The following is a 23,648-nucleotide window of genomic DNA, read 5'->3' as shown; positions in this document are numbered from 1 at the left end:
GTGAAATGTATACAAAGTATTATATTTAAACTAAATTGAATAGTTCAATGCTCAAGTAGTTTAGGATACTTTAGAGAATTTTTTTACAAAAGCTGTCACAGTGGTGGTACCTCTTCAAAGTGTACACCTTTGTACCTTATTTACTCCTAAAGTGTGCAGTTAGTACCTTTTGAAAGGGTACCTACCCAGTGACAGCTTTTGCACCATTTTTTCTGAGAGTTAGTGTACTCTGTTATTACCCTTCCATTCATCTCTTTCTTTCTGTTTTTTTTTTTTCAGAGGCTTTTGACATGGTGCTCCGTCTAGGTCGTAATTCCACTCTGACGCTGATACGGGAGGAGTTTCCCGGTTTGGGCACCGGAGCCAGTGGAGCCGTAACACAGTTATTCATGGACATGTCTCTCTACATCCTGGGCTCGGACGCTAATGTAAACGACATGGTCTCCACATTCTTTTCCCGCCTTTTTCCTCTCGCATACAGGCGTCTTCTTGGCAACGGGGCAGTGACGGGCATCTCGGAAGAATGCCTCCGTGGGGCCTGGCGGGGAACCTCTGCATTCGGGTCGTTTCCCAAGACGATGATGACCCGGCTGTCTCGCTCGCTCCTGGCCACTCGTGTCTTCCTGCAAGCGCTGAACCTGGGCATCGAAGTTGTCAACACCACCCAGCACCTGCGAGCGGGCAGGGACTGCGGGCGCTCGCTGCTGAAGCTCTGGTACTGCCCTCACTGTCAAGGCATGCTGGAGGCCCGGCCGTGCCGTCCTCTGTGCGTCAGCACCATGGGAGCGTGTCTAGGGGGGGCGGCGGAGGTGCAGCCTCACTGGAGGGCATACGTGGAGGAACTGGGATCACTCGCCACTGCCATGAAAGGGGAGCAGGACATTGAGTCTGTTGTGCTCAGACTGCACGTCATTATCAGACAGGCTCTCAAACAAGCTGTGGTGGCCAAAAGCAAAGTCAGCGCCCAGGTGAGTGACACATGGTCTCAGTAACAGGGTGCGAATTTGAGCGCTGTAGGCGATTTCAGCCATTTTGATAAGCCATTTTGCTAACACTCTGTCTCCAAAACTTCAACCTACAAAGACATGTCAGCAAACCCAATGTCAGCAGACCTGAATGAGTGAAATGACTCACAGGAAATTTTTGATTGGCTAGTATTCTGATTGGTTGTTAACAGAGCCTAGGGCTATCAAAATAAAATAAAAAACTATCTAGATTTCTCAGGACATCTATATTAGTTAGTACATTTACATGCAGAGTAATAGCTGGCACAATTCCAATTCTACTTAACAATTCAGTTTTCTAATGACCATTAATGATTCTTTTAGTACTTTTAAAAAATAAATATAAAAAAAGTAGTGTAACGCAATTTTTATTAAATAAATTTAAAACAATTATTGCAAAATGTGTATTTGCACCGACTTTTTAATGACTTTCAGTCTTTTTAGAGGCGTGTAAATGCAATCCTATAATTAGCCTTTACTATTAAACAATAAAATGTATAATAAACAAATAAAAATGTGGTAATATTTCATTTGTTTAGATTTATAAGATAACAAAGTGCATAATGTGTATATTTAACTATTATTCATTATTTAATTGATTTAAATTATCTATAAAAAATCCATCAGGGCAGCAGTAGTACTTTGTAAAATAATAAATCCTAAACACTCAAAATAGTCATCAAAGATGAGAATCTTGGGCCCTAAGAGCCAAAGCAGTGATGTCTAAGCATTTTTACCAATTTTACCAAAGAAATAAATATTTCTCCCAATGTTTTTTTTACATTTAGACACCTACGTGTATGGCATAAGGCCTTGGGACTGAGAAAACATAGTGGGGGTGTAGGGTTTACCTCTTAAGAAAAGTATGGACCATTTTTATATTGAATAAACTAGTAAAAACAAACAACATACATAATCTAATAATCAAAACTCTCATCATGAGCACAAAACAATGTTAACTTGATTTTTAAAGTTTTTTGTCTTCCCTTGCCATCTCTATATAATTTTCCAAATCATAACATTGTTTATTATGAAATGCTCTTAATATGCTGATTAATAATGCTAAATGTATGAAAAAAGCAAAACATCTAAAGGTGTCATGCGCAAACTTGTCACAAACCTGGTTGGAGTCATCCTTATGACAGATAAAAATAATTTTATTTCTGTCAGGACCACTACCGTCAAATGATTGACAATTAGCATACAGTTTGGATTGGCGGTATGGTTCCGTTCTGGGCGAGAACTCCCTGCGCATCCATGCAGCCTAGCATGGATAAGAGCATGGAGAGCAGCAATAATCCCCCTTGGGGTAAACAGAACAGAACCAACATGAAAATTTGCAAATATATTTAATTCAAGATTTTAAAAGTACAACATATTCGATAATTGTTCTGATTCAAGGGGAATCAGAATGTCAAATCCTGACTGGGCGAGAGGAGGAGCTGGGGATGGAGGAGGGTAATTAGCTCCTGAGAATGCGATAGCTGCTGATAATACTGAAGGAGCTTATATATGTATACGGTGATAGATGTCGTATTCCTATAGGTAGATGTGGATCAGCTGATGCGAGCTTGACTAACGTGACCTGCCAGAACTAACGCTACGCTTGATTTGTTGCATTATCGTTTTCTGCAGTGTTTTAGTAAAAGTATCTATTTTTCTGCTCACCGTGTTTCTGCTACTGTTGTTAAAATAACCACGTCATCTGCAGCTCTTAATGTGGCACTTTAGTCTTTAGCGGGAGAGAGAGGCAACGTGCATGGAGCGTGCATGGAGTTTGGCTCTCTTGATAAAAATATTAGATGATGTAGCGCCAAAAGACCATTACCAAAAACTCTTGTGGCGCGAACTGCTCTGTTATTTTGCCGCGCTGCTCACTTTAAACTGTAGAAACCGTAATGTCCCGTGGTCCGGATGCAACCAAGCCAGGGTCTGGAACCAAACCGTGGTCTGCCATTTGAATACCACTGCCCTAAAGGGACATGGTGATGGGAAAAAAAATGGAATGGGAGGGAAAATGATATTTCAGTGCTTTTGTGTTCTCTTGCAAAACTTTGCAGGTGAGTGTAAAACTGGTGATGGGGAATCATATGAGGTGGATAGAAAAACTAAGCGAGAAAAGTGCAGTTTCTTGGGGAAAACAATACTTTTGTGACGGAACACAAACGTTTTGAGAGGAAATGCCAAAGCATTGAGATATAATGCTCCGTAGAAACATTTCAGTAACCAAAAAAGTTGCAGTATTACAAATGAATCAGAGTAAGTTCGTCACAGGATAGATGTTTATTTGTGAAAGAGTGAACAATTCTCCCACTCGTTTCCCTTCGTTAACCATTTCAGATGTGTTCATCTGGCCGCTGCTTGCATAAGAACACTCTAAAACATTTTTACCCGGACACTTACAGTATTCCCTCGCTCTCCAGGAACCGACAAACCTTTCTCGCTGATGGCCCTTTCACGGGGGCAGGAGGAGTTTAAACAGCAATAACACACTCCAATTGCTAGCGTGTGTTAGCGAGATCAGGAGGGCAAGTGCTCATGAAATATTGAATGTGAGCAATGGTGGAGCTTGTTCTGCTTTTGCATGATGGGGACGACGTACTAAACTTTCCACTTTAACACCTAGCTTCCCGTTGGCGTAAGACACTCACACACTCGCTTGCTGCAGAGAAATGCACTCACATTATTCATCAAAGCTCCATCTCCACTTATCCCCTCCTCCGCGATGTGTAAAATACTCCACCTTCGGTTCGCCGGTACAGCGTGGGTGTGTGTAAGTGTGTTTATGACTGTGGTTGTGTTTGGTTCACGCAGTATTTGTGGAGATCAGAGAGGCCTTTGATAAGAGGAATATGAACATGTTATTTATTCCTGAAGGGGTAATCGGGCTGCTTGATGGGGCTCCTGTGAAGTTTTAACAGCGGGGTCCTAGAGGAACTATTACATCTTATACTTTTTGGCCATGTAACCTCACATTAAAGCTCTACAGTGTGATGCACATATTAAAAATAACCTCACTACACATTGCCAAAGGCTGTTAATATATGCCATCACACTGAATGATAATATTTCCATATCTAATGTCCAAATCTCTCTTGCATATGTCTCTGTTGCTAAATATATGTGCTCTAGAAACGTTCAGTCAATCCATTTTCTGGATAGCTGAGAGAGATACAATATTAAAGTCTGTGTTTACTCAGTACAGGTGTTTGTATGTTCACCCAGACCTCCATATATATGGTAATGCGTCCTTCAGCGTAAAGTGCTATTGACACTGACGCTCGTGAAGCTGGTTCTGTACTTTATTGCTTAATAACAGGACAGTGCGTGTGACGGAGAGAGAGCGTGTCTCAAGTTTGAGGTTAGCACTAGCTGGGTTTCAACAGAAATAAAATAGACATAAAGAAATAAAATTACCCTAGAAAAATCACTTGTCTCACTTGAGGTGGTCAGATTTGTGACAATGATTTAACTAAATTAAAAAGAGGGTACAAATTAGTACAACGTGGCTATGATTTACCTAAAACAAAGGCAAAAATGATCACGATTTAACTAAAACAAGGAAGTAAATTAATAAAACATGGCCCGAATTAAATCGTAGGAACGAATTCTATATTCATGGCCACAATAGCTATTTTTTCTGCATGTCATATGTGAAGCTCCGTACACATAAACTATCATACATTTACCAAATAAATTTCTCAATGTGCTTCAAAAAAGTCCTGTGATTTTGCCTCATCAGATCAGGTCAACATTTAGTTTTTGCAATATTTTTATTTCACAATTTGGATGGAAACATGGTTAGTGTTGAGGAAGCTGCTGTGATATTTAGCTGTCATTTACTCTTATTACACGGCTCTGTGGAATGCTTGATTCTGATTGGTCAATCGCACCATCCAGTGGTATGTTATCCCCTGATATCAAACCAAGAAAAAACTGATAACACAGGCTCATCCGGGTAACCTAAGTCAGCACTTTACGCTTGCTAGGAACGCTTTTCATGATCACTCCGTCGAAAACAACCAGCTGGATATACATTATCATTGAAGAAATTGTAATGTTACATTTCTGCTTACTACAATACTACAGTACTTTGAAAACAGCTCAACTACCATCACACTACTGAAAATGTAGTTACGTTTGTGGCATTGATGCTTTTATCTACTCTCCAACACTGATGGTTAGAGCACATGTGTAGGTGTGTGACCTTTCCATACAGTTTCTGAATTTTAAAAGCTAAAGCTTCACAAACAGCGAAGCCCTTGGTTGAGTTCAATGACTATAGAGATCATCTTTTGTTGAGAATCAGTCAGAAACTTCATGACATTCAGGGCAGTCTGGTGTGTGATTATCTGTGAGTTTAAGCTCTTTTTGTGTGCATTTTTCTTTTCAAGGGAACAGTGCTGAAGAAAAGGGGTTTTGTGCTCTTTCCTTCACTCATCCTCTTTTTCCTCCCTTCTCTATGATCAACAGCTGTTGACCCAGATAAAAGGAGGATGGCCAATAAGGCCAAAGATGGTGTTTGAGCATGTTTGTCTGTCAGTTGGCTGTAAAGTGTCGTCAGATCGGAACCGACTGACTGTGATTTTGGTGAACGTGATTTCACCAAGTATAACATGATCCTGGATCAACCTTTTTTATTGATCCTGGAACAACATTCCAATCAACCAATCAGATTTCAGGGATACATTTACAGTTTGTCAAGTTTCGGCTTCCAGCCAGGGTTATGTGCTTCTACATCAGTGTTATTCACCTATCATTTCCCTCTGATTTTAGTGATACGTTATGGGTAGGGTTAGGTTTAGGGGTAGGGACAGAGTTAGGACTACATTTTCAGACAGGAATGTTTTCCCAGGATCAATAAAACATGTTGAACCAGGGACACGTCTTGCTTGCCAAAATCTCTGTGATGGTTTTTCCTCCCTTGATGTAACCTGTGTTCTAGGATTGTCCATGGAGGAATGAATTCAAGGAAGACTGACATTTAAATGTGTCAAAATGACACTGCTAAGCCAAAGGTACATGGGTGTAGATTTGAGTATGGATGACAGGGACATTTCTCTACCAATGTAAAAATACTATTGAATATTCCCTAGCAATATTTCTAGCAATCACAGCTGACAGAATGTACAGTTGAAGAAAACTGTATGTGAAACCTTCAGATACTTTTATTATTTACCATAGATTTTTTGCATAAATTGTTGATCAAATTTGATCTGACCTTAAACTAAGTAACTAAATAATAAACAAACATATATTATTTGTATAATATAAAAATATCACATAACTAATGATACAATTTCATGTCTTTTTTGAACACATTGTATAAACATTCACATTTTTTGTGTGTTCACATATAATTGTATGTTTTTGACACGTTTTTATTCGTAAAATTAACTTTTCACAGTATAGGATAAAAAATGTTACATCTGTATAATTTGATTGACTTTAAACTGTCCAGTGTCAAACCAAAAGCTATATCCGATCCTTGCAACAGTGTCTGTCCTGGTGGCTGATAACCATTTTTCATCCTGTTGGCTTCAGCACCTTCAGAAGTTTCCAGAATGATTCTTGTTCCTACCTGAATCTAATTCTGCTGTAAAACAATGATATTACATCCCAGTCTGAAGAGCCCCATGGCCATGTTCTATCAAGCGGCAGTGTGACATCTCTCTCATCAAACCTCTCATTGAATGGGATCTTTCTATCTCTCATTTCTCCTTTTAAAGTGTGCCCCCTCTTTCTTTGCTCTGGAAAAGAATGCATGATTTATGAAGCACTATTTTTACCAGTTACTGAGCAGAAGTGAGGGAGCAATGGTGACGAGAGAGAGAGAGAGAGAGAGAACAAGATTGAAAAGCACACTTTTAGGGTGCATGAAAGTGATGGAGTGAGCAGAAATATGTTACGGAAGCCGATGTGTGCCCCGAGGGAGTGGAGCTCCTCCTCCTCTGACCTCTCAGCTGTAAATGAGGAGGTGCATGCAGACTTCTGCTGTAGTTACATCTCACCTGACATTCAGGATGAGAACAGAACAGACCTGTGCTGTTTCACACTCACTCATTGCACCTCGAAACTCTCAGACAGAACTCCTGAGGGAAAAGCTTTGAACACCACCTGTCATGAGTGAGGGACTGTGACAGCTCCTAATAGATCTGACGTCAACCAGACATCTAAACTTAAAAACATACAGTGCTGTTTAAAAGTTTTGGGTCAGTGAGATTTTTTAAATGTTTTTGAAAGTGGTCTCTTACGCTCACCAAGGCTACATTTATTTGATCAAAAATGCATACACACACACACACACACACACACACACACACACACACACACACACACACACACACACACACACACACACACACAAACACACACACACACAAAATATACAGTATCTTACAAAAGTGAGTACACCTCTCACATTTTAGCAAACATTTTAGTATATTTAGGCTACTCAAGGGACAATACTATAGAAATGAAACTTGAGTAGCCAATGTTCTGCTTGTATAGCAGTATATATTTACTGTCCTCTGAAAATAACTCAACATACAGCCATTATTGTCAAAATAGCTGGCAACAAAAGTGAGTACACCCTAAGTGATAATAGCTGTGCGGTGTTTAACCATGCAAAGCCACATGTCCTATTCATCATGTTCATGTTTTTGTCTGCTTGACAGGACCATACAAATTGTTGTATCTTGCATTAGAGCAGTTAAAATTTGTGCTTTGAGTACAATTCTCTCATACTGACCACTGGATGTTCAACATGGCACCTCATGGCAAAGAACTCTCTAAGGATTTGAAAATTAGAATTGTTGCTCTCCACAAAGATGGCCTAGGCTATAAGAAGATTGGTAACACCCTGAAACTGAGTTTTCCAAGAAGGCCTTGCAAGGGTCAATCAAAGAAGTTGAGTCCTTGTGCTGTGCGTCAGGTGCAGAAGCTGGCTTAAAAAAACAGACGCATGAGTGCTGCCAGCATTGCTTTAGAGGTTGCAGAAGCGGTAGGTCAGCTTGTCAGTGCTCAGACCATACACTGCACACTGCAACAAGTCTGGCATGGCCGTCGTCCCAGAAGGAAGCCTCTGATGAAGCTGGCTCACAAGAAAGCCTGCAAACAGTTTGCTGAAAGCAACCTGTCCAAGAGCATGAATTACTGGAACCATGTCCTGTGGTCTCATGAGACTAAGATAAACTTGTTTGGCTCAGATGGTGTCCAGAATGTGTGGCGATGCCCTGGTAAGGAGTACCAAGAAAATTGTGTCTTGCCTACAGTCGAGCATGGTGGTGGTAGCATCGTGGGCTGGGGCTGCATGAGTGCTGCTGGTACTGGGGAGCTGAGCTTCATTGAGGTAAACATGGATTCCAACATGTACTGTGACATTCTGAAGCAGAACATGATGCCCTCCCTTCAGAAACGGGGCCGAACGGCATGATAACGACCCCAAACATACCGCCAAGATGACAACTGCCTTGCTGAGGAAGCTGAAGGTGAAGGTGATGGAGTGGCCAAGTATGTCTCCAGATCTGAACCCTATTGAGCACCTGTAGGGCGTCCTCAAGCGGAAGATGGTGAAGCGCCATGTGTCTAATATCCAGCAGCTCCGTGATATCATTATGGAGGACTGGAAGAGGATCCCAGCAACAACCTGTGCAGCTCTGGTGAACTCCATGCCCAGGAGGATTAAGGCAATGCTAGATAACAATGGTGCTCACACAACATATTGACACTTTTGACACAGTTTTGACATGTTCACTTAGGGTGTACTCACTTTTGTTGCCTGCTATTTTGACAATAATGGCTGTATGTTGAGTTATTTTCAGAGGACAGAAAATATACTTTGATTACTCTAAAACATATCCAAGTTTCATTTCTATAGTATTGTCCCTTGAGAAGATATTGTCGCTGTCGGGCGGAATCCTTGCATCTCCAAAACCATTATTTTTCAGGAAATAAAAAAAAAACGGCATATTTTTTGAGTTATTAAACATTGTATAGTTAAAGTTGGTATTATACCTTATATTGCTATCATACACTGTTGTGTGCCAACATTAGCACAACATTTCCCCAAAATCATGTTTAATCTGAGAAACAAGCAGTGATAGGAAGCAGTGTTCATCAAAGTCTGCGGCTTTGAGCCAAGAGACAAAGCTTTAAGAAGCTAATCAAAGCTAATGATTGTGGTTACATACATCTTCCTAAACTCTATTTAAAGGAAATTAGCCTAATCTGCACGCAAATTTACCTTCGTGGCTCACGGGCTTCCTTCTGCACCGAAGCATTACAGCTATCGATTTTTAACAAAACAGGGCTACTGAAATGTATTTAAGCTAACTATTTTCACTCGTTATTGTCTAAAAAACAGAGTTATCCAAAGATACTTGGATACTTGGCGCAAGTAGACAGTCCTTTTTTCTCCCATAAATAAAACCCTTGCTACTTGGGGTATTTTACATGCACAGTGCCAAGAGAGGCATATTCTAGAAGTAGGCCTAACAGCTGAACTTCGAGTCAGTAAAATAATAATAAAAACAATAATTTAATGGTGGTATCCAAAACATTCAATTCAATTCAAGTATTATATACATTTTAAAACATCAATGCACATGTTTAATAAGCCTAGTAATAATAAGCCTAGTAATAAGTAGATATTTAAAATACATCAATAACTGATATAATAGTTTAACACAGATAAAACCTCAGAGGATGTGTTGCTCGACGAGGATTCTTAATCGTTGCGACTTTCAATCTTGAGGAGACAAAATGCCGCGAGGCTCCCGCGGACCGAAGAAGAGGTGGAGTTACGAGACTTCTCAGACAGTTGAAGTGTCCAATGAGTTAAGAGATTTGCTCTCAAGCTATTTTCAACACTTTAGATTGGTTAATAATTTGTAAAAATAACAGACCCACGTGGGAACTGACCAATAACATCGATTTGTGAAAAAATATGAAATTGACAAAATTTGGACATTTCCATCCGACAGTGACGATATACTAAAATGTTTGCTGAAATGTGAGGGGTGTACTCACTTTTGTGAGATACTGTGTATATATATATATATATATATATATATATATATATATATATATATATATATATATATATATATATATATATATATATATATTAGGGCTGTCAAACGATTAATCGCGATTAATCGCATCCAAAATAAAAGTTTGTTTTTACATAATATATGTGTGTGTACGGTGTATAATTATTTTCTATATATAAATACACACACATGCATGTATATATTTAAGAAATATTTGCATGTATATACTGTGTATATATATTTATATTATATATATAATATAGGCCACTGTTGCCTTTGGCTTGCTCAGTTGGGGATACTTAATTTAATTAATCAATCAACAATACTATTTATCAGCATTACCAAACGTGGACGTTTTACACTAGAAACAAACACTGATGTACTATTTTATTTAATACTGTGAAGCTGCTTTGATACAATCTGTATTGTGAAAAGCGCTATATAAATAAAGTTGACTTGACTTGACTTGATATATAATTTATATTATATATAAATATTTTATATATAAATAACACATTTTTCTTAAATATATATGCATGTGTGTGTATTTATATATAAAAAATAATTATACACCGTACACACACATATATTATGTAAAAACAAACTTTTATTTTGGATGCGATTAATCGCGATTAATCGTTTGACAGCCCTAATATATATATATATATATATATATATATATATATATATATATATATATATATATTCATTTCATTATATGTTAAATCCACTTAAATTTGTAAAATGGAAGTTAGCTTAATAATTTTGTGTTAGGACTACATGACTTCATGTGATTACATTTTTGTTGACAACTAACTGGGCAGTTGATCTGTAGTTCCCAGCATACTTTGCGTGGGACTGAAATGGGAGAGTACATTTTGAAATTAATGTTATTTTATAGGTTTTTCAATAAAAAGAAAGACATGTTAGTGTTTAATGTTCAATTATGTTGAAGATTTATGTTTTTGCATTTTGAGGTTACTTAGCGCAGAAGAGTGGTGCTTTTGCTCAGGCTGTGATTGGTTACATGACAACCATGATGTGTGATATTGCTAGTTAGTATGACAGAGGAACTTAAGTTGGTTCAACAAAATTGAATTTGCTTAGATTAACCTTTTTTTTTTTCTTGCTATGCAGACCTAAACTAATTTTGTGGAAAGATTTTCCTTGATTGAATTAAGTAATTCTTTTTTAAGTTACAATTTTTTTTTACTTCAGTAATATTGTGAAATATTATCACTCTTTTCTATTTTAAAGCCCTACTAAAATGGGCCTAGTGATGCCCCTGCTCACGACCTCTGGCACTTTCTGCATATTCTCTGAATCACTTCAGTTTATGCATCCATTGACCAAAGAGAATTGTGAAAGACAGTTCCAAGAAATCGCTGTATTCTTACGTGATTTCAATCGGACGTGGCTCTTTCAAATGCCCTCAAAACAGATCTTACGCATTACTATCCGTCAAATGCTCTGTCAGAATGATTTTTGTTTTATAGACAAGCTGTTTGGGAAAATGTCATCCCTAGCTAAATCTACGCTTATGGATCTTGCTCCTGACATCTGATGTGATGAGCCGTATTCAAAACCATTGTAAAAAAAAAAAGCCCACACAAACCTGTTGCTGCACACCACTTAAATTCGGCTACATTTAGTGCTAGTAAATTTTGCACCACTCGATCACATTTTCTTCAGAAAAATCTGGCTGTGATTATTATTAGTAGTATTAGTATAAACACTGATCGTTCATTACAGGGGTTTTTTGCAGTTTTTTGCACCCCTCTTTACACTAACCTCACTCAATGCAATTTTCAAACTGTATGTTCTTCAAAAAATGTGATTTGAGGAAAAATATGATTTGAGGTTAAATGTTGATTGTATGTGTTTTAGTAACAGTTCAAGTAACAGTTATTGTCAACTATGTACATTTTTTTATGCTTGAAATATTTTCCCTGTAACATATTTAAATCAATATTAAATATTTTTATTTAATAGTTTAAACTAAATCTTACATGCTTAACTCAAGACTATTTATTTAATATTTATAATAAATAAATATACTTTCTAAATAAGAACTTCTGAGTTGTTCAAAGTTCTGTCATTTACATGTTATGTTATGTGTTTTTAGCATTTTAATTTCAATTAGAGTTTAGATTATTTAATTCTATAAATAAATATTAATTAAATTATTTTAAGTCATCCTGCATCCATTAGATGTTTGCTCAAACTAGTAGATGTAAAATCACTTCATTGTGTGGTCTTGAATTGGTTATTGCTTTATTATAACAGAAATCCCAGCATTGTCTACTTGGGCCTCGTTTGTCATTTAACCTTTACATTCTATCCCTTTTGTCTTTTCAGCTGTACTGATAAGCCATTGTTTCAGCTGAGGATATATGTCTGTATTAAACATTGCGCACTGATGTCATGAAGTGCATGTGAACCATTCTGGTGGAAACGAGGTGCAAAAACAGTGTTTGTTTTTTTGTTCATGAGTGTGTGTGTGTGTGTGTCCTAATGCTTTTCTAAGGGGTGTGTGAGGTACAGATAAAAGGCATTGGATATTTAAAGAGCCTCTCTGTGAGACGCCTCTTATCTCAGTGTTACTGTTAGCCAGCACATCCTCTGTTGCCCGCCTGATATTAATACCCCTCTAATGAGAGAAACAATCACACACAGTCTCACATATACAAACTATCTCTATACTCCTGTGCCACAGTTCCCCAAGGGCCCGGATACACACACTAACACAGAGACAAACACACACACCCAATCACATTAATCAAGGCCGTAGGGACACAGACCCGCAATACAGAGTAAATTACAGCAGGAAAGAGCCATGTTTCAGACCGGCCACTAATGATTTCCCATGAGCACACACCACAGGGAGCATTGGATAAGAATGCGTGGGTGTCTGGGATTAGATTAGACAGTGTACATGCAGGCTTGGCATTGATACTGTAGAATTCATCTGGTTGAGTGTATTAACATGAGGGCCGATCGGAGAGCGTTTGATGTGTCCAGGTTTGAGCAGTAGCATTGCTAAAAGCAATACTGTGAGTTTGAAATGAAAGTTGTGATAGTCTTTTCTTCCCTATATTGTGACGTATATCCGAGTTAAATGGCTACTTGAATAAGAAAAAAATGTTGTCCATCTGGAATTGAATGTTGTAGTTTGCCATTGCTGTGATATATAATAAATACTGCAATATTTCATTAAAAAATAAGAATTGTCCATTTTAATTTTGTTCAAGTTAGCATTTTTCAGTAGCAAAGCTATTTTATTAAGTACAACATTACATTTTTTCCTTCATTATATCAGCAAAAAAGACATTTGTCAGGAGTACGTTGGTTTGTTTGTGTTTTTGTTCCTGTTTTCCTGTTCCCGGTCAGGCTGCTGATTATGTCCTCATTTGTTTGCATATGTGTCTAGCTTGGTTTCCTTTGTTCTATCACTGTATTTACAGCCCTGTGTTTCCTTTACTCTGGACCAGTTCTCGTGTACACTTATGTGATTTAGATAGTTTTGCTCCAGAAATCTCCTGCATGTTTGTTTTGTTTATTTTGGATTCCCATTTGTCTTAGTGCAATCCATACAGCACCTTTACTATTATGTACAGTGTTAAGTTTTCAATTTTAAAGTACTTTATTGGCATGATTGGGTTTACATACAATATTACCAAAGCATTATATACAAAACGGGTAATGACAAGAAAAATATCGTCGCTATTGGGCGGAAACCTTGCATGTCCAAAACGCTACTTTTCAGGAAATGGAAAAAACACAGTATTTTTTAAATAATTAAACATTGTGTTGTCAAAGTATATATTGTATATATATATAAGGATATTGTGGCTTTATATATGGTCAGACACTTGCATGTGTCATTATATTATTAACATTTTTACCGAAAAACAAGCGTAAATGGAGGTTTTTGAGCAAATTTTTGAGAATTTCGGCCATACATGTTTTGTCCGTCTAGAACAGTAAGTGCATCGTCATTTATTTTTTCATAAACTTACAAGTTATAAAGTTTATCATAGCTATATATAGTGTTTCTTGAGTAAAGAAAATGCTGTACTTATTCAAAGAACCATTTTTTTAACCCTTGCATTGCAAACATACAGAGATGGTCCAAAATGTGTGCGGCACTTCATTCACGATAGAGGCGAGGTGGAGTTATACTGACAGTTTGAAGATCCAATGGAGTTACGAGGTTTAGTCATTACCTCTTTCTAATACTTTTCATTGGTTAAATATTTGCAAAACACACAGACGTACAGTAAAAGATTACCAATAGTAATGATTTATGAAAAAAATGACAAAACATGGAGATATTTCGACAGCAACGGTAAACAGCATTACAACAACATACAATTTTATTAAAATAAGGTGCTAATTAATTAGTAAAATAATATAAAATGATTACATTTGTATATATAACATTTATCTAGACATTATGAACAAAAATAAAAAGTTGGTTTCTACAGGTGTGCAGCTGAAAATTGGCTGCAATTGATGGTTAATGGTTTTTCCTAAGTAACATCTGCATTTGATTTGTTTCTAAAGAAAAATGGAAACCGTTGAAATCACAATTCATCAGTTTGGGTTAGAATCCTTCAGAGCTGTTCCAGTGTAAATGACTCCTGCCTAATCCCCTTATACTTTACCATGTCTCAGGAGGGGAGAGGGTGGGGGAAGTGTTTAAATGTTTAATTTGCAGTGTGAAGATAAAGCTGCTTTCTCCGGCAAAGACATCCAAAACAATTTTACAAGCACATTCAGGTGAGGTGACTACATGTGTACCACTAACTAGTTAAAGCATTAAACTAATATGATGAGCTGCATCCAAAAATAGATTTTAGTGGAGTCATTTAGAATCATTTTGCATTATGACCGATGTGCTTGTTTGTAGCTTATATCGGTGTTCAAAAAGACATTTACATCCTTATGCCAGTAGATGGCAGCATGTGACCGTTGTTATAAGTGAATTCGTGAAAGATTTATTCAACTGATTTGTTCAAAAGCACTGATTCATTCAGCAATGAAGCAAGTGACTGTATTTTAAAAAAACAACTATTATTGCAACCGATTTTTCAATAAAAAGTTTATTCATACAAGATGCACCATAGTGGAATTATTTTGACTGGTGGAACAAAAATATAGAAATTGACAGTATTGTGTCTAAAACGTAAATGACTCATTAACTTCTATAAAGGCCCGTTCACACCAGTTTCAGAAAGTGATTCCAACAATATTGTTTCTCTCTGCTGTTATCATTATAGTTGTGGTGTGGACTCTGTTTACATGGCTATTCTTTTACATTTACAACGATTTTTTAAACTATATCTATCATTATCATTAAAGATATCATCCTTGGCATGAATGAGCCTTTACTCTTGTTTATTGAATTGTTGCATAAAACCAATAATGTTGTTGGTCTGAATATATATTTTTTTGTATTTAAATATGTATTACAAACAATATTGCTCATCAGTTTTTTTTAATAAACAGGCTAGCTATTTTTATATAGAGTAGTTTGTAACTTAGCTACCTGCTCATTTTAAATAGCTTGGGTTTGAGTCAGATATCCTGTGACCCGAGGAACCACAGAGAGAAAAGCAACGGTAGAAAGTGTTGCAGTGCTGGAATATGTTGCATCAGGATTGCATTTGTATCAAGACTCTCTGATCTGATCTTCCGCCGTACCTCTTTTGTCGCTGTCTAGTTCTGTCTTTTGTTCTTTCTCTTAATCTCTTTCACACACTAAAACACTCACATGCACATCAACAGTATCTATTTACCCTCCCCTGGGCTGTTTGCTAGAAAGAGCTTCTATTGATCTACGCTGATAATCATGTCGTTTATCTCAACAGCAGTTTGTTGGTGTATTTGTTGGTGTGTGCAGATTTTATGATTGACTGTAGAGTGAATCCGATCACCCCACACACTGATGTTTCAGAACATGTTAAAAAGTGTATCTTCTTATGTTTAGCCGCAGCGACCAATCCCCCAGCCGTCCCTGTTCGCATGAAGATGTCCTTGTACTATTGATCTCCTTTCCCGGATCCCATCAGAATTCCAGAGCCTGTTTACCCAGACACACACATATTCATTCATGAACAAGCAGGCACAATATGCCACAAGCATTACATGGCAAAATGACGCCCTGGACCAGCCCCCATGGGAAATTAAACAGCGGCAAATCATTAAACCACAAGCTAAACATTAAGAAGCATTTGCATTTTTATTGCACCTGAAAGAATGGCAAGACTCCATTATCTCACACAGCCAGCATGGTAGCGGGGTATTATTATTATTATGTTGTCCCGTATAAAAACAATAGCATTTAGCGCGCACGAGAAGGGGAACGAGAGGCTTGTTTACTTTCGTTATGTCTGCAAAGGGTTATGATTATTGAAAGAGCGCAGCCAGAGTGTCTGACAGACTCAACAATGCCTCGTTTTGTTATGCAAATCCTATTGTCATCAAACACAAACAAACAAACAGGAGGCAAATGCGGCACCATCAGCCAGACAATTAGCTGAATGGGGAAGAAGTTTTGCAGGGACAGTTTGTCTTATTAATTGCTTTCTCAGCTGGATGTCTTCCAGGACTGTGTCCAAGAGTGATCACACTCATCCCGCCAATCTTCTCCTGTTCACAGGTGAGCGGGATATGTGCGCACGCGCCCCCGCGGGTGTCTCGTGCTCTGGCCCTGTCGAGAGAACACGCGGCAGCCCAGCCGGTGCCCCACAACCGCCCTCCGGTGAACTTTGACCCCGATGAGACCCTCTTTGGACGCCGCAGGTAACGCCATGATTCAATATTTGAATTTTGTATATGAAGTGATTTAAAGAAACAGCAGTCAGTTAACATGTTGGTCCCACTTTATATTAAGTGGCGTTAAGTACTATGTACTTACATCAAAAAATAAGTACAATGTACTTATTGTGTTCATGTTGTATTGTTAAACACTTTTGCTGCTATTGAGGTGTGATACGGGTAAGGTTAGGGACAGGTGTGGTGGATTGGGTAGGTTTAAGGTGTAAGGGAAGGGTCAACTGTGTAATTACAAATGTAATTACATAAATTAATTACAGCTGAATAATTACAAATTAATTTGTAATTAAATTTAATTTGTAATTAAATCAACTGTGTAATTACAAATGTAATTACATAAATTAATTACAGCTGAATTATAATTAAAATTAATTAATTAAAATTACAATTTTTCAAATGTAAGTACAATGTAAAAACATGTAGTTACACAATAAGTACATTGTATCAAATTATTCATTTCAATGTAAGTACATGTAAGTACATAGTACTTAAAGCCACTTAATATAAAGTGGGACCAACATGTTTCTCATACAGTCAAAATGAAAACGTAAAGTCATCTATTTTCTAAATGCATGTTTTGATCTTATTGTGAATGAAAACTTCTCTCTGGTGACGTATGCAGGACTTCCCTTTCCCCTTTTTTACATTTGACCTCAAGCTTGACTTCAGATCTGTCTCTATCCAGTCAGAAACTGATCAATAGAACCAAGTTCCTGCCCTACATTTTTTCTTTTTCGATAACAGGGCGGTCCATTTTTGTGAGAGCTGGAGACTGGAAACGCAAGCATTGTTGCATTCCAAAGTTCAAGTTTGGTGAACTTTGACCTGCGAATTTGTATCAAATGAACCAACAGAAGATCGATAAGACACGGCGTGACCTTTTAGCTGAATTAAAGAAATTTCTTCAAATTAAACTGAATTTTGGAGGGTTGTAGTGCAAATCCTTTGAGCTTCTGTGTTTTCTTTTGCCAAATTCCCAGAGATTCGGTAAATTGTGTTTTTCTGACTGCGTTTTCTGCATCACGGAAATCGTAGGGTCCTAGATAGCTCTGTGTGAGGAAAAGACTTAAAGCTGACCTGAAAACAAATAATGACTTAAATTTCAGTCTGTTTCTCAAATAAAGCTATTTTGAATACTTTAAATAAATTGGCACTTTCATGGTACTTAATGCGTTTGGAGCTTAACTGCCTCACTGATTCTAATGGCTGATCTTGTTATTCAGCAGTATTGAAACATGAGTATGCCTGACTACTCTTAACCGTCAGCTCTAAAAATGGCAATCAGCTGCTGAAAACACACACATTTCTGTTTTATTTGAATCTCTCAAGTGCTCTAAACACTCCACTCAAGAAGGCTGCAAAGCATTGCTGCTGTAGAATTGACAATAATCAATTCTGTGAAAATAAAATGTGAGGAATGGGATTTACAGCCAACCATAATGCCGTTCTCATGCATCTCTTCATACAGCTCACATCTTCTGATGCTGTAATAGATTCTCCACTTCAGCGCCTCTGAAACACTCACTCTCTCTCTCTCTCTTCCTCTGACTCTATCTCGTCCTTCGTGGTTTTCTCTGTATACTGTAGATTTACTGACCTTTTTAGGGGTCTTCCAACCCACTCAAACAGACTGTTCTATATTTTTGAGTATTTGAGTGATGCTGTGAATACACCTTTTTTCTACTTCTGTACTTTTCTTCCACTTCTTTTCCTATTAAAAATAAGACATGACCAAAAAAGCTTTTTTAACAATTTAGTAGTGTATTACTTTTAGTGTATTACCTGATTCTAAGGTGGTTTGAGTAAAATGTCCCTTAATTTATGTATATTATGTAGCCTACATTCATTTATTTACATTAATACAAAGTATATATAAATAAATAAAATGTAATATTATAATATGTAATAATTTAATAAATTCTATGTCTGTTATACACTACTGTTTAAAAGGTTGTTTTTTGATGTATTTGAAAGAAGGTTCGTATTTACCAAGACTTAATTTATTTGATTAAAGATACAGTAAAAACAGTAATATATGTGATGGCAAAACTGAATTTTCAGCATCATTACTCCAGTCTTCAGTGTCACATGATCCTTCAGAAATCATTCTAATATGTGACCCTGGAGTTGCACGGGTATATTTGTGGCAATAGCCAACAATACATTGTATAGGTCAAAATTATCGATTTTTTTTTTTTTAATGCCAAAAATCATTAGGATATTAAAGTAAAATTCCTACCGTAAATATATAAAAAAAAAATTGACCCATGTGACTGATTTTGTGGTCCAGGGTCACTATGCTGATTTGGTGCTTAAGAAACATTTCTTATTATTATCTATGGGCGGGTAAATCTATGGTCTTTTTCAGATCTTTCGATCTAATGGACAAAATAAGTTAGTACAATTTACATTTGAATGCGCCCGGAGATGACAGAAGAATATAGCATCAGCTTTCGTTTCTGCTCTGATAGCCGCGAAACCGCACTGAACGTTGTGAGTGCTTGTTAGAAATCAGAAATGGTGAGAGAACATTGCGCTTGGTACATTTTTTGTCTTCCAACCAAACTTGGGTCGTCAGCTGACAAAGTTTAAATCCCGTCTGGCTAGCGCGCTTCCCATAATGTTTACGCATTAAGTCAGTTTACAGAGAAGTCTTTTGTGGCTGTTCGAACACATTCGACCACATGAGTGTCTACACTATAAAAGCAATCCAGTCTAATGTGTTTTCAACTGGAAGTGGTCGAAAGTGGACAAGCTCAAAATGTTTTATGTACCTGTATTTTGCGTCGACCAAAACGCATCTTAATACCAGGTGTGAACAGGGCCATATTTATATCATATTTTATTCAAAATATATCAAAGATATTATTTTCAATGGAAGTTGCGGATTCAAAAATCTGAGCTTGCACATGTCTGACTAGGTGGGCGACTGATTCATTCTGGGTGGAGGTAGCCTAAGTATATGAATTCTGAAATGCAGAGTGTGTTTGTGTATTTGTGCTGTTAGTTGAGGTGTGTGTGTTCAGGCTGATGGTGACAGAGAGAGGCTCATTAACACAGGCTTTGTCTCCTGCCGTGTGAGTGACATTGAGTCGCCTTCTGCCCCCTCTGTCCTGTGCTGTTCCACTCTCCTTCACTCTGATGAACAGATGAGCCAAAACAGTATGCTTTTTCTTTTCCAGCATAATGTCAATTATCAGTCAAAGCGTCTCAAATCAACTTAGCCTGACAGTAAACGACATGTAATGGAGTAGATCACGTTTCAAACTGCGTTTGACCCCATACCCATTTTCATTTTTCTCCATGCCCCTCATTTTCCCCATGAATCCGTGTATCTTTGTGCTGTTCTTTTTAATCTTGCCTCTCTGTGCAGATCTAATTTCAGTTTTCATTTTCAGAGTCCACATGGCTTATTCTTTCTGCTGCTTTCATACTTTCTCAATTTCCTCTCTGTCTGCTGCAGGGAGTTTATCTCTGGTCTGAGGGGCTTCAGTCAGTTCTACAGTGGTCTCGGAGAATCTTTGTGCAGCAAAGAGCCGATGGCACTCAACAGCTCCCTCTGCTGGAACGGACAGGAGATGACAGACAAGTGAGTTTATCATTTGTGGCAGCACTGATGGCCACATCCTAATACTGTTTTTTTTTTTTAGTCTCACAATATAGTGTCTTTTAGCATATAATTAGGACATAAATGTTCATTAAAAAGTAAGCAAATTCATTAAGTGGCATCATTCCACTTGCAGATATAGTCCCTGACATGTAAACTAAGATTAATAGTTGTTCTCAGTGGGTGCTGTTGTTTCACATCCTTGCGGTTACTATGGGCTCTTGCCAGGGTAGACAGCATATTTAATTTGATGCTAATAAATGAGTGCATGAGGGAGCAAACATAAGTTGAACTGGCTTAAATTGGGTTTAAGCCAGGTCATGTTTCATTTTCTGTTTGTCCGCTTGAAAAAAAAATTCAGTGTTTCGTCTGCTGAAAGATTGGCACCAATGTACCAGCTGTACAACCTATTGATCGTATTGTACAACTACCCTGTTTGATTTGTGTCAGGTGTCTTGCTTTACTAAGGAATATTTTGTGTATTTTTGCATGGCTGGAATGCTTGACCACTCAGCATCCAAGACTCCTATTGTAGCTTATAATATAAGTTATTTCAGGATGGAAGAGGCTTTTATCTTTTTATGACCCACGCACACTCTCTATTAGTGTTTTTATTCTGACAGTTTATACTAAGTGGGTAAAAGTAGCATATATTACAATAGAATCAGCCTCCTAAATGCTTTCTAGTATTACTACAATCTCAAAATTGCCCCGAAGAGACATATTGCCCCTGAGCTTGTCACAAATCCTGAAGTCTAAAGAGCTTTCTGAATTAAATGTAGACAGTGTAAGTGGCTAGAAGCTGAGCGGATGATTGTGTGTGTGTGTGTGTGTGTGTGTGTGTGTGTGTGTGTGTGTGTGTGTGTGTGTGTGTATCTAATGAGTTTGGCTGACTCCAGTTCCATCTGACAGGCAACAGGGTGTGAATTGTGATGTGGTCTTTGTGGGGTAACTGATGTCGGGTGGTTTGGTGGCTAATTCGCACTGTGCCTGCCTGTGCCTGGCTTTCCACACGCCCTTTGGAACCCAGTTTAAAAATTGTCATAGAGCTACAGTATCTCATCCTAACGACTTGGAAATATCAGCTCAAAAAGTGAAGTGATCATTAAATTCAACATGGTATCAAAATGGGTCCTATTTACTCTCTTAAAGGGATAGTTCACCCAAAAATGAAAATTCTGTCAGTAATTACTCACCCTCATGTTGTTCCAACCCCGTAAGACATTCGTTCATCTTCGAAACACAAATTAAGATATTTTTGATTAAAGACATCGTTAATATAGTCCAAGTGACTCCAGTGGCTCAATCTTAAGTTTATAAAGCGACGAGAATACTCTTTGTGCGCAAAAACAAACAAAAATAACGACTTAATTCCACTTTTCATTTCCTTCTCTCTGGGCCTCGGGTCTTTTCACGTAGTGTTTAAGCGTAGCGCGTACTGTGTTGTACGTCACCACGTATCACACATGACCAGCGTCGGCCAATAGTGAGCCTACGTGGTGACGTGCAACACAGACGCGCTACGCTTAAACACTACGTGAAAAGACCCGAGGCCCAGAGAGAAGGAAATGAAAAGTGGAATTAAGTCGTTATTTTTGTTTGTTTTTGCGCACAAAGAGTATTCTCGTCGCTTTATAAACTTAAGATTGAGCCACTGGAGTCACTTGGACTATATTAACGATGTCTTTAATCAAAAATATCTTAATTTGTGTTCCGAAGATGAACGAAGGTCTTACGGGGTTGGAACAACATGAGGGTGAGTAATTACTGACAGAATTTTCATTTTTGGGTGAACTATCCCTTTAATGCTCATTCCTGGTCTTATTGCTAATCTTACAACGATTCATCGGTGCACATTATTCCAAAGACATCCTAATCTTTAATCACATTGTAATAAATTCCTCGGAAATGACTTTACTTTTTTGCTAATTGTCTGTTGGATAATGTTGACCAATTGCCTAATAGCTATTTAGGCATTGTTTTTGCAAACTCTCATATAGTTTGGCTACATTCTAGTTTAAAATGAGCCCTTTTTTTGCACAGAATGTCTCATTTTCACAGAATGTCTCCTTAACTCTAAAATACATCACATTATAGAACTAAAATGGGTTGACTTTTAAATGGACTTTAAAGGATTGTGTCAATTTTTTAAAGGAGGGGTGAAATGCTATTTCATGCATACTGAGTTTTTTACACTGTTAAAGAGTTGGATTCCCATGCTAAACATGGACAAAGATTAAAAAATTAAGTTGTACGTTTGATGGAGTATTTCTGTACCAAAAATACTCCTTCCGGTTTGTCACAAGTTTCGGAAAGTTTTTTTCAAGTGTGGGCATGTCTGACGTCAGATGGGGCGGAATTTCCTTATACGGGTCCTAAGGGCACTTCTCCCGGAAGGGCGCGCGCGCACTCGTAGACCAGAGTGAGAGAGCGAAAGTAGTACGCCCATCAAAGCGCTGTGCTCGGCTTTAGGGAAGTATTTGCCGGATTTGCAGATCGTCTAATGCTTAAGGATGGAGCAGTCCAAACGATAAAGGTTCACGGTCGTGCGTTGGAACCGCAGACGGTGTGTAAAACTGCTTCAAATGTCTGTGTGTTGTTAGCTATCGGCGCGTAAGCACAGCAAGTAAACAACATGATCACGTATAGTTAATGTATCTATGGAGCATGCGATGTATGGTGTGTGTGTTTAAATACATTTGTTTAGCTGGCAACTGTAGGTGTCTGTTTGTTTATTGTAAAACCACTCCAAACAACAATACACAAAGAGTGTGAAAATATGTTGAAATAAATAAATTATTTCATAATAAACCTAGGGGCCGTTCACACAAAACGCGCTTCTTCATCGAAATGCGCTACTATTCCATTGTTTTGGAATAAACCAATTCATGTCCTCATAAACCACGAGTAAACACACACAAATGTTGTAAAACTCGCGCATGACATGGTGTTCTAAAAACACTGCGCTCAAGTTAAAATCATTTCTACTTTTAAAAAACTCTCGAGACCTTGTGTTTTTCCCCCATTTCACAGCACATCTCACGTTTTTCTAAGCAAAAACGTGTTCTGTATGTATGCTCGTGATTCTTTAGCTCCGCCCACACGGCACGCCTCCAGCCGCTCGTTTTTTTCCGGAAAGACTCG

General features: G+C 37.8%; 1 protein-coding gene across 1 annotated transcript in view; it reads left to right on the top strand.

Annotated features, from left to right (window-relative positions):
- Positions 1-23,648, top strand: part of gpc3 (glypican 3) — a 139,914-nt gene that overhangs the window by 68,181 nt on the left and 48,085 nt on the right. The window contains exons 3-5 of the mRNA XM_079892579.1: positions 280-968; positions 16,722-16,864; positions 20,361-20,486. Coding sequence (XP_079748705.1) covers positions 280-968; positions 16,722-16,864; positions 20,361-20,486 — 958 coding nt within the window. The remainder of the gene's footprint in view (positions 1-279; positions 969-16,721; positions 16,865-20,360; positions 20,487-23,648) is intronic.

The sequence above is a fragment of the Squalius cephalus genome (genome assembly GCF_949319135.1).
Source record: "Squalius cephalus genome assembly, chromosome: 14".
In the NCBI taxonomy this organism is placed as follows: Eukaryota; Metazoa; Chordata; class Actinopteri; order Cypriniformes; family Leuciscidae; genus Squalius; species Squalius cephalus.
Note: the sequence above shows the minus strand (reverse complement) of the source record. Positions and strands in the feature narration are given on the sequence as shown.